The following is a 14856-nucleotide window of genomic DNA, read 5'->3' as shown; positions in this document are numbered from 1 at the left end:
ATAACATGGGACACCTTGGCTGATGTATATTGGAAAGTGAAATTTGTCATAAATTTTACCACATTCTTGGAACCCTATCAGACCTGATGGGAACCAGTTCTTTTGTGGCAGTCCATTATGGAAGTCGGCAATACTAAGTTCCTTTTGTCTATCCTGATTTCTCTTAGTACAGTGCCTGGCACATAGTAAGCACTTAACAAATGTGATTATTATTATTATTATTGTACAAGCTCATTGGGATGCCAAACTGGATCTGGCAAAGATGAGGATATAGCGGAGCTAGAAGCCATGAATGGGTGGGACCTGCAGAACATGGTGTATCTGATAATATGAGATGTGGGAGGCCCCAATTTTTTCATCTAAAAATGAAAATCTCTGGGAAATTCACGACCCTCTCATAGAATCACCTCAACCCTGAAGGACCCAGAGCTTCTTACCTATAGTGTCTTCCTTCTAGAGTGGTGGATTAGAATTCTCAGTAATCTTGGTGGTGGAATCAAGGACATTTCTTTGGAAGCCAGAGGCTTTGTCCAGCTTTTCACTTGTGGAACTATGCTAAGGGCATGCAATCATTACAACTACAGTTCCTTTAGGGACATAAAAGGATGACCTTACCTTCTCCTGCCCCTGTGGCACATTCCAGTCAGGGAAGGAAGTCAGTCAATATTGAGGGATTCCATGTAGCCAGTGGGGAATGCCATCCCCTTGGAGTCAGTGTCCAACTTTGAACTGGTTTTCTTTGCTTTTAACAGTTTAACCTAAGTAATTTTATACTTGGGAGCTGTGTCATAACAAAGCTCTTTGATCTAAAAGGGAAAAAAAAGCAGTTTGACACTTGACTCTTTGATCTAAAAGGGGGGAGAGGGGGTAAGCTATTTAACCAACAAGTCCCTGGCATTCAAGGAGCCATTTTGTCTCTGGCATATGGACCTAGCTGTTCCAGAGTTAGGAATAAAAGCGGATTATGCAAAGAGGATTTTCCATGATTCTCATTTTAGAACCAACTTTAGGCTTTTGACTATCCTTAGGCGGGGAAAAAAATTGCTGCCCATTTCCTAGGGAGGCCAGAGACAGCACTTGGGGAACATGAGAAATTGTGTAACATAGTGATCTATTAAGCAATTAATTACCAAGTCATTCTTATTGAGCACTTACTGTGTGCAAAGGACTGTATTGACCACTTAGGAGAGTACAACATAAGAAAATTGGTAGGGAGGTAACATGCCTACCAACGAGCTTAGAGTCTGCCAGGGGAGACAGACATGAATGTAAATAAATCAATTATGGATATATGCATAAGTGCTGTGGGGGTGAAGATGTGGTGAATAAAGCGTGCAAATCCACGTCCAAGGGTGACGTAAAAGGGAGTGGGAGAAGAGGAAATGAGGGCTTAGTCGGGGAAGTCCTCTTGGAAGAGATGTGCCTTCTAAGGCTTTGAAGGTGGGGAGAGTGATCGTCTGTCGGATATGACGAGAGAGGGAGTTTCAGGGATGGAGGCAGGATGTGGGCGAGGGGTTGGTGGCGAGATAGACAAGATCGAGGTAAAGGTTGGCATTAGAGCAGCAAAATGTGTGGGCTGGGTTGTAAGAAATCAGAGATGTGAGGTAAGTTAGGAGGGGACAAGGTGATTGAATGCTTTAAAGACCATGGTAAGGAGTTCCCGTTTGATGCGGAGGTGAACGGGCAACCACTGGAGGTTTTTGAGGAATGGGAAAACATGGACCGAACGATTCTGTAGAAAAATGATCTGGGCAGCAGAGTGAAGTATGGACTGAAGTGTGGAGGGACAGGAGGCAAGGAGGTCAGCAAGGAGGCTGATATGGTAATCAAGGTAGGATAGGATAAGTGCTTGGATTAACGTGGCAGCAGTTCAGATGGAGAGGAGAAAGGATTTTAGCGATGCTGTGAAGGTTGAACTGACAGGATTTGGTGTCAGATCGACTGTGTGGGTTGAATGAGAGCGATGAGTCGAGGGTAAGGCCAAGATTAAGGGTTTATGAAACGGGGAGGATGATGGTGCTCTGTATAGTGATGGGAAAGTCATAGGGAAGACAGGGTTTGGGTGGGAAGATGAGGAGTTCTCTTTTGGACATGTTAAGTTTGAGGCGTCAGTGGGACGTGCAAGTAGAGATGTCCCGAAGACAGGAGGAAATACGAGACTGCAGAGAAGGAGAAAGACCAGGGCTGGAGAGGTAGATTTGGGAATCATCCACATAGAGATGGTAGTGAAGCCATGGGAGCGAATGAGTATTATGGAACTTTTGTGAAAGTGCATGTGAGTCCACCCAAACCTAGGTCGAGAATACAATAGTAAAAGCAAATGATAAATGCAGCCTACTAAAAATGTTAATCCTAAAATTATCTCCAAATCACCGTGTTTCAAAAGTCCTGAATAGAAAATTCTTCCAGATAAAATCTCCAGAATGTTTCTCATTTTCAACCAGTGGCATTCTACTGTCCTTTGACACATCTTGAGATGACTGCTTCTCTTGCTTATCATCTGAAGCAGACCCTGTTCTCACTGATGCAATAGCTTGCAGGTGGCTTTTTTCTTAATAAAATATTAGTCAATCAATGGTATTTATTGAGTGCTTACTGTGTTTAGAGCACTGTACTAAATGCTTGGGAAAGTGCAATATAACAGAGTTGGTAGACACGTTTCCTGCCCCCAGTCAGCTTACAGACTACCTTCCCACTGTTTTTTTTTTATTATTATTAATTTAATGGGAGGCAGCACAGCCTAGTGAAAAGAACATGGGATGGGAATCGGGGAATCCAGACTCAAGTCCCAACTGGCCCGCTGTGTGAGCTTGGGTAAAGCACTTAATCTCTCTGGGCCTCAGTTTCCTTCTCTGTAAAATGGGGATCAGAGAGATTGTGGGCTCAGTCTGGGGCAAGGAGTACGTCTGATGTAGTTACAAGACCCCCGAGGATAGGCAGCTTCTGGTTGCCTATCGACCTCCGCTCCAAACAAAAACTCCTCACTCTAGGCTTCAAGGCTCTCCATCACCTTGCCCCTTCCTACCTCTCTTCCCTTCTCTCTTTCTACCGCCCACCCCGCACGCTCCGCTCCTCTGCCGCCCACCTCCTCGCCGTCCCTCGGTCTCGCCTATCCCGCCGTCGACCCCTGGGTCACGTCCTCCCGCGGTCCTGGAACGCCCTCCCTCCTCACCTCCGCCAAACTGATTCTCTTTCCCTCTTCAAAACCTTACTTAAAAATCACCTCCTCCAAGAGGCCTTCCCAGACTGAGCTCCTCTTCCCCCTCTACTCCCTCTGCCATCCCCCCTTTACCTCTCCGCAGCTAAAGCCTCATTTTCCCCTTTTCCCTCTGCTCCTCCACCTCTCCCTTCCCATCCCCACAGCACTGTACCCGTCCGCTCAACTGTATATATTTTCGTTACCCTATTTATTTTGTTAATGAATTGTACATCGCCTTGATTCTATTTAGTTGCCATCGGTTTTTACGAGATGTTCTTCCCCTTGACGCTGTTTAGTGCCATTGTTCTTGTCTGTCCGTCTCCCCCGATTAGACTGTAAGCCCGTCAAACGGCAGGGACTGTCTCTATCTGTTGCCGACTTGTTCATCCCAAGCGCTTAGTACAGTGCTCTGCACATAGTAAGCGCTCAATAAATACTATTGAATGAATGAATGAGCTTCTCCAAGAGGCCTTCCCCGACTAAGGCCTCCTTTCCTCTTCTGCCACTCCGCTCCGTATCAACCCGCACTTGGAGTTTCACCCTTTATTCACCCCCTCTCCCCCAGCCCCACAGCACTTCTCTTCATAACCGTAATTGATTTCTTTATATTATTGTCTATCTCCCCCTCTAGACCGTAAACTCCTTGTGCGCAGGGAGCATGTCTACCAACTGTGTTATATTGTACTCTCTCAAGTGCTTAGTACAGTCCTCTGCACACAATAAGTACTCAGTAAATACCACTGATTGATGGATTAAGCTTCTAACCTAGTACGTATCTCAGTGCATAGTAAGAGCTTAACCATGCTATAATTAATTCATTTGATTAATTCCAAGATTCAGATCCATGCTGGCCATTTGTGTGCACAACATGATGGAAATAGCTGCCAGCCAAAGGACAGATTTCATTTGCGATGAGCAAACGAGAGCTCCGATCTATTCGCCTGCGGACGAAGTGGCCCAATCTAAACCGGTAGCCAGGGCCTTTGCTGCAAGAATTCCCGGGGTTAGCTTCGCAGCCGGGTCGAGTTGGCAGAGAGCTGCGTAGGGCACAGCAAGAGTGACCCATCCATTGTGAGGATCCCGAGGATTGGTCAAGATTTTCCTGGCGGTTAGACAAGAGGGACCTCTGGCCCCTAAAGTTTCTTTGGTGGGCTGACAAACGGCCCTCTCTCTGGTGGGGAGGGGAGGGGTTCCTGCCCTGTGAATGTCCGAGGAGGGTCAGTCGAGGGAAAGGCGCGGGGAAGACGAGAGTGGGAAGAGGGCGCCTTTGAATTGGGGAGGGAAGTTGGCCGCGCCAGTTCCCGTCTGGCTGTCGGCTCGGAGGGGAGAGGGAGAAGAAGAGGGTGTGGGGGTGTAAGGGGGGGTGGTGGACGCACCCTCGCCTGCAGCCCTGGGGAAGTCAGGGTCCCGAGGCTTTCCACAGGCTCGTCTTTCCGTGCGCAGCCAGGAGGAGGCTGGCCGGGCTAGGAGGGGGCTGCACGGGCTAGGAGGAGGCTGGCCGGGCTAGGAGGGAGCTGCACGGGCTGGGAGGACGCTGGCCAAGCTTGGAGAGGACCGGCCAAATAGAAGCGGGCCGGCCGGGCTAGGAGGAAGCTAGCCAGGCTGGGCGGAGGCAGCGGCAGGGCAGCAGTGGCAGGCTGGTCCCTCCCCCTGGCTAATATGAGTGGATTAGGTGAAAATGCGGAAGTTCCCAGCCTGAACTGACAGCTGAGGCGAGCTTCTTGCTCGGCATGACCCCCCGCCCCTCCGGAGCGGCTGTCTTCCAGCTCCTCACCCCGGGACCCTAGACCGAGGGACCCGCCGAGCGGGCTCTCCATGGCCACGCTCCCCACCGCAGAGAGGAGGGCGTTCGCCCTGAAAATCAACAGGTAAGAGCCGCCTTCCGTTCGCGGCCACCCGGCTGAGGGCTGCCCGAACCGGAGCCACCGCGCCGGCCCAGCCCGGGGAGCCGCGGGGCCACTCGGAGCCGGAGGGGTCGAGCCCGGAGCCGGGGCTGGCGAGGGAGCCGGGAGCCGGAGCCGGCGTGCATTACTACTACTACTACTAGTTGTAGTTGCCGACTTGTTCATCCCAAGCGCTTAGTACAGTGCTCTGCACATAGTAAGCGCTCAATAAATACTATTGAATGAATGAATACTACTACCAGTGATGGTCCTTGTTAAGCGCTTACTATGTGCCAGGCACCGTACTGAGCGCTGGGGTGGATCCAAGCACATCGAGTTGGACCCAGTCCCTGGCCCACGTGAGGCTCACGGCCTCAGCCCCCATTTTCCAGGGACTGAGGCCCAGAGAAGTTAAGCGACTTGCCCAAGGTCACACAGCAGACAAGTGGTGGGGTCGGGACTAGAACCCCTGACGTGCTGACTCCCAGGTCCATGCTCTATCCAAGACACCACGTTGCCTCTCATAATAATAATAATGGTATCTGTTAAGCGCTTACTATGTGCCAAGCACTGTTCTAAGCACTGGGGTAGATACAGAGTAAGCAGGTTGTCCCACGTAGGGCTCCCAGTCTTCATCCCCGTTTTACAGATGAGGGAACTGCGGCACGGAGAAGCTAAGTGACTTGCCCAAGTCACACAGCTGACGAGTGGTGGAGCGGAATTAGAACCCACGACCTCTGACTCCCAAGCCCGTGTTCTTTCCACTAAGCCACGCTGCTTCTTCCTCTACTATTACTACTACTACTATTACTATTAATCGTAAGAACAATGACATTTGCCAAGCGCTTACTCTGTGCCAAGCAGTGTACTAAGCGCTGGTGCAGATTCAAGATAAGCAGGTCCCACCTGGGGCTCCCCGTCTAAGTTGGAGGGAGAACGGGTATTGAATCCCCGTTGTGCAGAGGAGAGGACTGAGGCACAGAGAAGTGAAATGACTCGTTCCCTCCGGGGATGGGAGAGGAGGCCGTTTTGGCCGCGATGATGGGTAAGCCTGCGCCACCTCCCCAGCCGCGATCGAGCCGCCTGCCGTCTCCCTCCGGGTCCCGGCCCGAGTAGCCCCGGGGCGAGCAAATCCACTTCTGAAATCCCGGCCAACCGAGGCAGCGACCTTTGGTGGAGGAGCTCAAGCGCGTAACGAGACTTGGATGCTCGCTTGGATCGGGGCACTTCATTCAATCGTTATTACTGAGCGCTTACTGTGTGCCGAGCACTGTATTAAGCGCCCAGCGCTTCACTTGCTTTGGCTCGTTCGGCTCTTTTTCCCTTTGGAGCTCCGGTTTGGGAGAACGGGGCGGGAATGAGTCGGCGAGGCCGTTCCTTTCCAGATCGATATTGCACCGAGGACACGCCTTTCTCTCCTAAAGTTGTCATTCCGCAAAATAGTTCGATCCCTGCCACTCCCCCCACCCTGCACCCCAAGAGGAAGACCGAGAAATGGAAAACGTGACTTGAAAATTCTCTTTAAATAAACACTGAGGAGTGGCAGGACTCTGTGATGGGAATATTTTTAAGGTTTATTGAGCTACGGCAACGTTGCAGGGCAGAGATTTAGGCACGGTGCCTGACCTCCTCTCAAAGTTTATAATCTAAATCGGGCAGGCAGAAAAGCACAATCTCAAAGCTGTTTTTAAGTTGCCCTCCCTGTAATGCTTGAAACTGCAGCATTTCTCCACAGAGTAGTCAGCAGCTTGGAAGCTTGGGTCTTGTCCTGGCAGAGATGGGATTTGAGCCTGCGTTTCCCGACTCCCATCCCGCGCTCTTTCCACTAGACCATGCTGCCTCCCATCAGATTAAAAACAAACAGTGGGAGGTTAAATACTTCATTAAGGAAAAAACACATGCCGGCTATTGCTTCAGATGGTAAGCAAGAGAGGCAGCTGTCTCGGGTAGAAAATTGGAAAAATTCAAATCTGGCGAGTTTATCTGAAGGGACTTTCAATCGTATTTATTGAGCGCTTACTGTGTGCAGAGCACTGTACTAAACGCTTGGAAAGTATAATTCAGCAACAGAGACAATCCCTACCCAACAATGGGCTCACAGTCTAGAGGAGGGAGGAAGACAACAAAACAAAACAAGTGAAAGGCAACAATAGCATCAATATAAATAAATAGAATTCTATTCTATTTATCTGAAGAGAGTTTCTATTCAGCACTTTAGAAACATGGCAATTTGACATTAAAATTGTTAGTACATTGCATTTATCATTGGGAGTGCAGTCGGGAATTTCACTTCTGCCCCTGGCTGGATCCCTGGGAGATAGGTCCTGTGCATTCCCAGACCAACTCAGTATTCAGAGCATCCCAGGAGCAGTAGCAGCAGCAACCCCCTTCCCCCCACCTCCCGTTCCAGGAGGGGCAGATGGGGACGAGGGGAGGCAGGACGACTACATAGAATAAGGAGATGATGATGATGACTGGGATAGGGGTTAACCTATAAAGGGGACAGGAGATTAAGAGAGAAGACAGCAGGAGGCTCCCAACCTTTCTTCTCTCAACCTACAATTTTCAAAATGGCACTTAAATATTCATCAAAAAAATTAGTGGAAAAAATTTAGAAGTCTGAGACAACAAGAGCACATTAACTCAAGAAAACAGTGAAAAGGCTACGTGAGGTTTTCCTGCACTGAGGTCATTTGGGACCTTCAGAGTTTTCTATGCCATTTATCCACTTTCTTGCCTATGTAGCTTTGTCACCTGCCCTCCTCCAAATGATTCCCTCAGAGGAAGAAGTGGGTTGTGCAGGTATTCTGTCTTCTGAATATTCTTCCTCCACCACTCCACTTGCTTTGGGCCCCTTCTAATGAGATAGTGAGCCCCCGTGGGGGACAGGGACTGTGTCCGACCTGATTGTCTTGTATCTACCCCAGAGCTTGGTAAAGTAATGTGTGACCTGTACTAAATGCTGAACAAATACCACTATTATTGTTATATTATTATTATTATTATTATCTCAACCTATTCTTCCTTCCATCCCTGGGAGATTTAAGTGACTTAGCCTAGGCGACTGGTGGGACTTGGACTGAAGATAAGAGCAGGTGGATATGAATGACCTGACAAAGGGCTCAAGGCAGGATACATTAGGGTATTGCTTTCAGCTGGGATGGGGGGGGGGGGGAGCCCCAGGCACAATGACCCCAGCAGCCCAGCTGCAGGGGAGAGAGGAGTGGAGGACAAGCTGCCCAGCTTCCTTCTCCTCTTGTTCTTCAGTGGAAGCAACAGTCGAAGCATGTTGACCAGCTGTGCAGAAAACTCCCAGGAACGGCCCAGAGGAGCTAGTTTTAGTGGGGTTATTGACCATGCAGTCCATCACAGTTCCCCCTGCCATCACTTTGTGCTTGCTCTCTCTTCTCCCTCTGTCCTCCCCCATATCAGCCAGTTCCATGGGAATCTGGTCACTTGACTGAGAACAGGTACGGAATTGAGACAAGGGTAGACCAAGGCTGAGAACCAGTGATGAGTCAAGGAAGAGGCCAGAAGTGGAACTGAGTGGGCCTGAGGCTGAGAGAGAGAGATTGGAAAGGAACTGTGCAGATTCTACTATGTTTTTGGCTGCTTATACACTCCTCTGAACTAGCTAGACAGGGAATTTCAAACATGTTCATTTGAACGGGATAAGTGATGAACACTGATTGAGTTAAGCCTCACCAAAATACTGTAGTTTTTTATATTCTAGAGTATTTCAGTTGTACCTATTTTACTGATGTAATTGTAATCCTACACAATGTTTAGGTGTTTTTCCCCAGCCCTACTGTTGGTCCAAGAGAAAAGAACTGCTCTGAGAATTGGGACACTTGGGTTTTAGTCTCGGTTCTGTCCGTGTACATGGGCGAAGACTGCACATGCCCTTTGTCAATGTGCTGCATCCCTGCCCGCCTGCTCACTCATTTCATTACATGCCCCCCATGGGACTGTCACTGGCAGCGGCGAGAGAGTCTGAGTGGCACTTCGCAAGCCACTAGCCCCTCTATAATCAGTTTCTCTGTGCAGGTTCTCAGAACTGAGGCTCAGCTCTCATTCCGACGGGAGACTCCTTCGTCAGCCTCAGACTTTCCCCCACCTCCGTACTGATCCAAAGAATTAAATTGAAATGATCAGTAGATCTTACTAAAGGAAAGAAACCCAATTAGAGTGCTCTCCCATCCTCTTGGACTGGAAACTCTACGTGGGGCGGGGACTGTGTCCGATTTCATTATCTTGTATCTACCCCAGTGCTTGGCACATAGTGAGCACTTAATGGCGACTGGTTTTAGGGCACCAGTTTAGTTTTGTCTGAGGAGGAGGGGCTCGAGCGGATGCTGAACCAGAGATCAAAGTGCTGCCTCTGGTTCTTTTGCTATCCTCTGCTCTGGGCACTCAATTTTGATCTCAGTGTGGGATTCTGTTTTGGTTTTAGCCTGTGACATGCAGGCTCTTGGGGAGTGATCAAGAGGATGCCTTAGGCCCAAATCAGTCAACTCTTAGCTTCCTTTCTGCACTGTGAAGCTCTCCATAAAGGTGGGGTGGGAGGAAGGGAGAGGAGATGGAAGTTATGCCTGCAAAGGTCAAGTAAGCATCTAAATGCAAAACCTGGGTTTATTTGTAGTATTCCATTCTCAGGTGAACGGGGGGCTCCTATGGGGAAAACTATCACTTAGTCTAGTGGAATGTCCATTGGGATGGGTGCCTGTTGCATAATCTTGCATGCTTAATGAGTCCCTAACTCCAGGTCTATATGAAATGACCACGTTTTTACATTCAAAACAGGTCACTCCCCTCTAGAGGGTGGGGTTAATAGTCCTGGCTGGCTGGCATGTGAAGCCATGGAACCCAGCTTCCCTCAAAGACTTTCAGTACACTCTCCCACAACCTGAGTAGAAACTCAGAGAAATATTGGCAGAAAGGAAGTAAGTGCCTGGTTTTCTATCACTGTCCCTTCAAATACTCCGGGTTTCCAGGCAGATCAGCAGGGGATGAGGGCAGGGCAAGCCACCTCACTGATCTCCCAGCTCCCCCTGCCTTCAGTCCACATCACATTACTGCTTGGTTGGATTTTCTTCCTGAAATGTTGCTTAGAACCTATCGGTGTCTGCTCCTCAAAAATCCTCCAGTGGCTGCCTCTCTCCTTGCCCATCAAACAAAAAGAACCTCAATTTCCAGACCTAAATATTATTTTCACTTGATACTTTTCTCAACTCTGTTCTGTAATATCAGTTGCTCAGTCTCATAATTTAGTAAATATTCCAAGATGAAAGGAATGCAACCGAGCCTGTTATTGGTGGACAAGTGGACTCTAGTCTGAACTGTTTGTGTTGGATTTTGCAAATTCATTACCATTCCCTGAAATCCCTTAGGGACATATTAAATATTAAGCATGATGAGAAAGTCTTTTATTCAGAATAACAATGTAGTACCTCTATAATTACTCTTGATAATATCCTAGCAAGGTCGATGCTTTTTTTATATATACAGGGTCTCGTCATAAGAGTATTTATTGAGCATTTAGACTGTGCAGAACACTCTACCAAGCACTGGGAAAAAATACACAGGTGGAAATTAGACACAGTCCCTATCCATCAGACGGTTCCTATAGATAAGTATGTACTTTTAAACTCTTCAAGGTTTTTATTAAAACTTAGATTGGTATTTCTAGGAAGTAGAATCTTTTTTTGAAAAAAACCATGAACTACCCTTTGAAAATATTTTGAAGAACTTCATATTGGGGGCAGAGTGAAAAGAAATGCATTTGAATATCAGTATATTTCTTTGGACCCAAAATGTACTCACTTTCATTGTACAATATTAGCTGCAGCTATTATTGGATCTTTTCTGAAATAAAAGTTTTATTTATTTATTTTAGAAACCCCCTTATAGGTTAAACTCTAAAATTGCTTGTTATCATGAGATCCCACGCTCATTTCATCATACTGCATTTGGGAGTTCATAGTGTCTTATGTTTGGCTCATAAATCATTAGCCACTAATTACAGTCTAGAAGGAAAATGACTTTTCAGAGTTAGTATATGATCACCTGCATTTCTTCTTCTGGATCAAGGAGAAATGCTGCTTTATTATATTCATATTTGAATTCCATGGAAATTATTCAAGGCAAATTCTGGATGGACTTTTGCTTATCTGCGCATATGCGAATGCCTTGCTCCTCTCTTTCCCTTCCTCTCTCCCACCCTCCCACCTCTGTCACCTTTCCCTGTTTCTTGGCAATGATAAGGTAAGAAGTTATTGTTTCTCTCGCTGCTATTGTTCCACTAATTCTGTTCCAGATGAACAACTTGGTTTTAGATCATGGCTACTCTGGCTCAGAAACCTCCTACTACAACCCAGCCTGCACACTGTACTCCTCTAACACCAACCTACTTACTGTACCTTGATGTCATCTCTCGCTCTCGAGCCCTTGCCCACGTCCTCCCTCTGGCCTGGAACTCCCTCCCCCTTCGTATCCGACAGACCAGCACTCTCCCCATCTTCAAAGCCAAAATAAAATCATACCTCCTCCAGAAAGCCTTCCCTGACTAGCCTCTCATTTCACCACCCTATTCTCCCTCCCTTCTGCTTTACCTATGCACTTAACTCCATACCCCCTTAGCACTTTGGTACCTCACTCTACTTCCATTACTTGTGCACATATCCTTCTCCTCTGCTCCTTCTCCTACCTGTACTTTCTTTTAACGTCCATCTCCCTCTGCTGGATTGTAAGCAGGGCAAGGATCGTGTCTAGCTCCTCTATCGAACACACACAGTGGCCGGCACACAGTGAAGCGCTCGACAGTTACCACCGTTTGATCGATTGGTATTATTGGTTGTAGAGCACTGTACTAAGTCTTTCAGTAGGGACCTTGCCCTGTGGTCTGTGGATCTTGCCAGACCTTGGAGAAAGTGGATAGCCTGGTCCTCACCTGGTGAAGCGAGGCGGGTAAATAGGTCATTCTTCAGCTACGGCCAGAAACCTGGGGCCAGCGCTGATAGGTGTGGAACCTCCAGAAAGCCCAGGGCCTAGGGCTTGTGCCTAGCTTGAACTTAAGGGGTCTGGTAACAGCTGAACCCTTTTTTTAGGAAAGGGAAGTAAACAGCGGCTGATGATATTCAGCTCACTGTCTGAATCCTTTTCAGGCAATAGTTGGGTTCTCCTTGATCCGATCCCTGGCCCTTTCCTATTACTATCTGTTCATACTCTCCTCCTGGGTCAGGTGAGAGAAGGTTGGGAGAGTATTGATTTACGTGCTGTGATTGGATGGAACATCGGGGATAGGGTTTATGTGTGCTTGGTATGTCTGCAAATAGTGCAGAACACATTTCCAGGCTAAATGTACTGTGGGATGACCAAAACCTGCTGTATCCCTCGACTCTTGATCTTTCTCTTCCTTTCAGGATACGTTAGTGATACTTCTAAAAATCCAGGTAATATGTAAACTACTACTAACACTTGGGGAATTCAGTGAAAAGCATACACCCGCAAACATGGATTTGGCTTTGTAAGAAGAATACGTACCTTTGTCGAGATTTTATCTGTATGTTGGCATGGCTGAAAAGATGCGTGTGCTACCAACAGATCGTTCTACGTAATGTGCACGTGAAGATCATCTATTCTACACTGATGTGTGAACCGTTCTGTGACCAACTTGCCTGGGGAATTCGTCCCCAGAGCTAGCCAATCTCCTGCCACCCTCGCTCTTGACTCCCGGCTCAGCATCCGTCATTCATTATCAACGGTTTATTCCTCGGACAGCTGTCCTGAGGAGAGTGAGTTACAATCTGGAGTCCCCTCCCTCCCCCTATATGTCCACCATGGCGGTAGTAATAGTATTTATGAAGCACCTACTGGGAGCAGGGCATTGTAGTAAGCACTGGGAAAGAGTATACAGGTGGGTATTAGTCACGGACCCCATCCCTTGAGGGGCTCACAATCTAACAAGAGGCTCACAGTCTATGAGAGGGCTCGCGATCTTGGCCCCACTTGGTCTTCGGTGTCTTCCAGAAGCTCCTTCGCCATCATCCCAGCTCCCCCTCTTCCATCCCTCCTCTTGACGTTCCATTTATTCTTCGTACGTTGGACTGTGTTCCGTGTCCAGCTAAAGTCACCTATTGCGGGTGGAGCTGTGGGCGACCTCTGTCCTATTTTCTCTACTGATTTTGTGCAAGCCCCCTAGTATCAATCAACTAATCAGTGGCATTTATTGAGTGCATTCTGTGTACAGAGCACTGGACTAAATAATAATAATAATTATTATTATTAAGGTGTTTAAGCACTTATTATGTGCCAGGCACTGTACTAAGCTCTGGGCGGATACAAACAAATCAAGTTGGACACAGTCCCTGTCCCACACAGGGCTCACAGTTTCAAGCCCCATTTTACAGATGAGGTAACTGAGGCACAGAGAAGTGAAGCGCCTTGCCCAAGGTCATACAGCAGATGATCGGCAGAGCCCGGGATTAGAACCCATGACCTTCTGACTCCTGGGCCCAGGCTCTATCCACTTCGCCATGCTGCTTTGGAAAGTACAGTAGGTGGGTAGATGAGATCCCTGCCCACCAAGAGCTAGTATGCGTGTGCTTGTTCAATTCTACTTAATCATTTCCCTACCCTTCCAAACATGCTTTTATAGTGTCTCATCTTAGCCCAACTTCCTTATCTTGTTTTGCCTTCCCTGTTCTCACAAAGTCACTAACCCACAAACCCTTTCTTCCCATCTCTGCCTCTGCATCCCAACACGTATAATTATTTGCAGTTTCTCCCACCCTCATTCCCTCTTTTCAAAAAAGCTTCTGGATATCAGGAAGGTATCAAAACATACAGTCCTCTAGACTGTAAGCTCCTTGTGGGCAGGGAAATGTCTACCAACTCTCTTATATTGCTCTCTCCCAAGCTCTTAGACAGTGCTCTGCACCCAGTAAGCACTCAATAAATAGGATTGATTGATTATACCCAAGAAGAGCCCACCCTCCCTGTATTTGCATGCATACTTGTGTGACTATTGCTGCTATTGCCCAACAACTTGCTACTAGCATCTCATCATTTGAGTTTGAGCTTCATTATGTCTTAAAAATATCTCTTCTGTTGGTGCTTCTTGCATCTATTTCCTAATTCTGTTTACCCAAGCATTCAAGTGGTAAGTGGAAAATCTACTATTAATGGGATAATTCAGATCACAATTTAATGTTTTTTGGTTCCGGTGTGGGCCTGGCCAATTTTACTTGAATTATTATAGTTAGTTCAGATAATGAGGTTCAGTACTGTAGCTTAGCCTTCCGAGCTGTAATACTGATTTTCTCCAGTTAAGAGTTTACTTCTTATGTCTTGATTTTGTGAACCCATTTACCAACTTTGTAATCTTATATTGCTGTATCAATCTAAGCCTACTCAAGGTGTATCTCTACCTTTAAATACAGTGCTTTGAAGAAAGAAGATTAGAATTCTTTTTTTTTAATTACAGTAAGACTACATGTTAAGCAGCTCCTTGTATTCATTTTCATTTGCTTGCACCATGAGTATTTTTCTCCCTCCTTTTTGCTACTTACCCCTTATGTCATAGTTTTGCCCTCTATTTTGCAGAGCATATAAATTCAGCTTGGTTTTACAACTCCTTTCCCACTTCCAGTTTAACACCTTTGCCCCACAGAATATATCTGAGCCTTGGTAGCCTTCAAAAGTAGGATAATTGATTTCATTAATAACACTCTTCATCTAAGGATCTCTGGTCTTTGACCTGTGGAGGAGCAAGAA

The 14856-nt window shown here is 47.2% G+C and overlaps 1 protein-coding gene across 4 annotated transcripts in view; it reads left to right on the top strand.

The window, feature by feature from the left end:
- Window positions 1–4752: 4752 nt before the first annotated feature.
- Window positions 4753–14856, top strand: part of DOCK8 (dedicator of cytokinesis 8) — a 194247-nt gene continuing 184143 nt past the window's right edge. For 3 of the 4 annotated variants that reach the window (XM_029055093.2, XM_029055091.1, XM_029055090.1), the window contains exon 1: window positions 4753–5067. In XM_029055093.2, the coding sequence (XP_028910926.1) occupies window positions 5015–5067 (53 nt within the window). In that variant the 5' untranslated portion in view covers window positions 4753–5014. The remainder of the gene's footprint in view (window positions 5068–14856) is intronic. The other variant, XM_029055094.2, reaches the window with a different exon arrangement.

Source organism: Ornithorhynchus anatinus, chromosome X5 (assembly GCF_004115215.2).
Source record: "Ornithorhynchus anatinus isolate Pmale09 chromosome X5, mOrnAna1.pri.v4, whole genome shotgun sequence".
In the NCBI taxonomy this organism is placed as follows: domain Eukaryota; kingdom Metazoa; phylum Chordata; class Mammalia; order Monotremata; family Ornithorhynchidae; genus Ornithorhynchus; species Ornithorhynchus anatinus.
The sequence above is the reverse complement of the archived record's forward strand: the minus strand, read 5'-3'. Positions and strand labels throughout refer to the sequence as shown.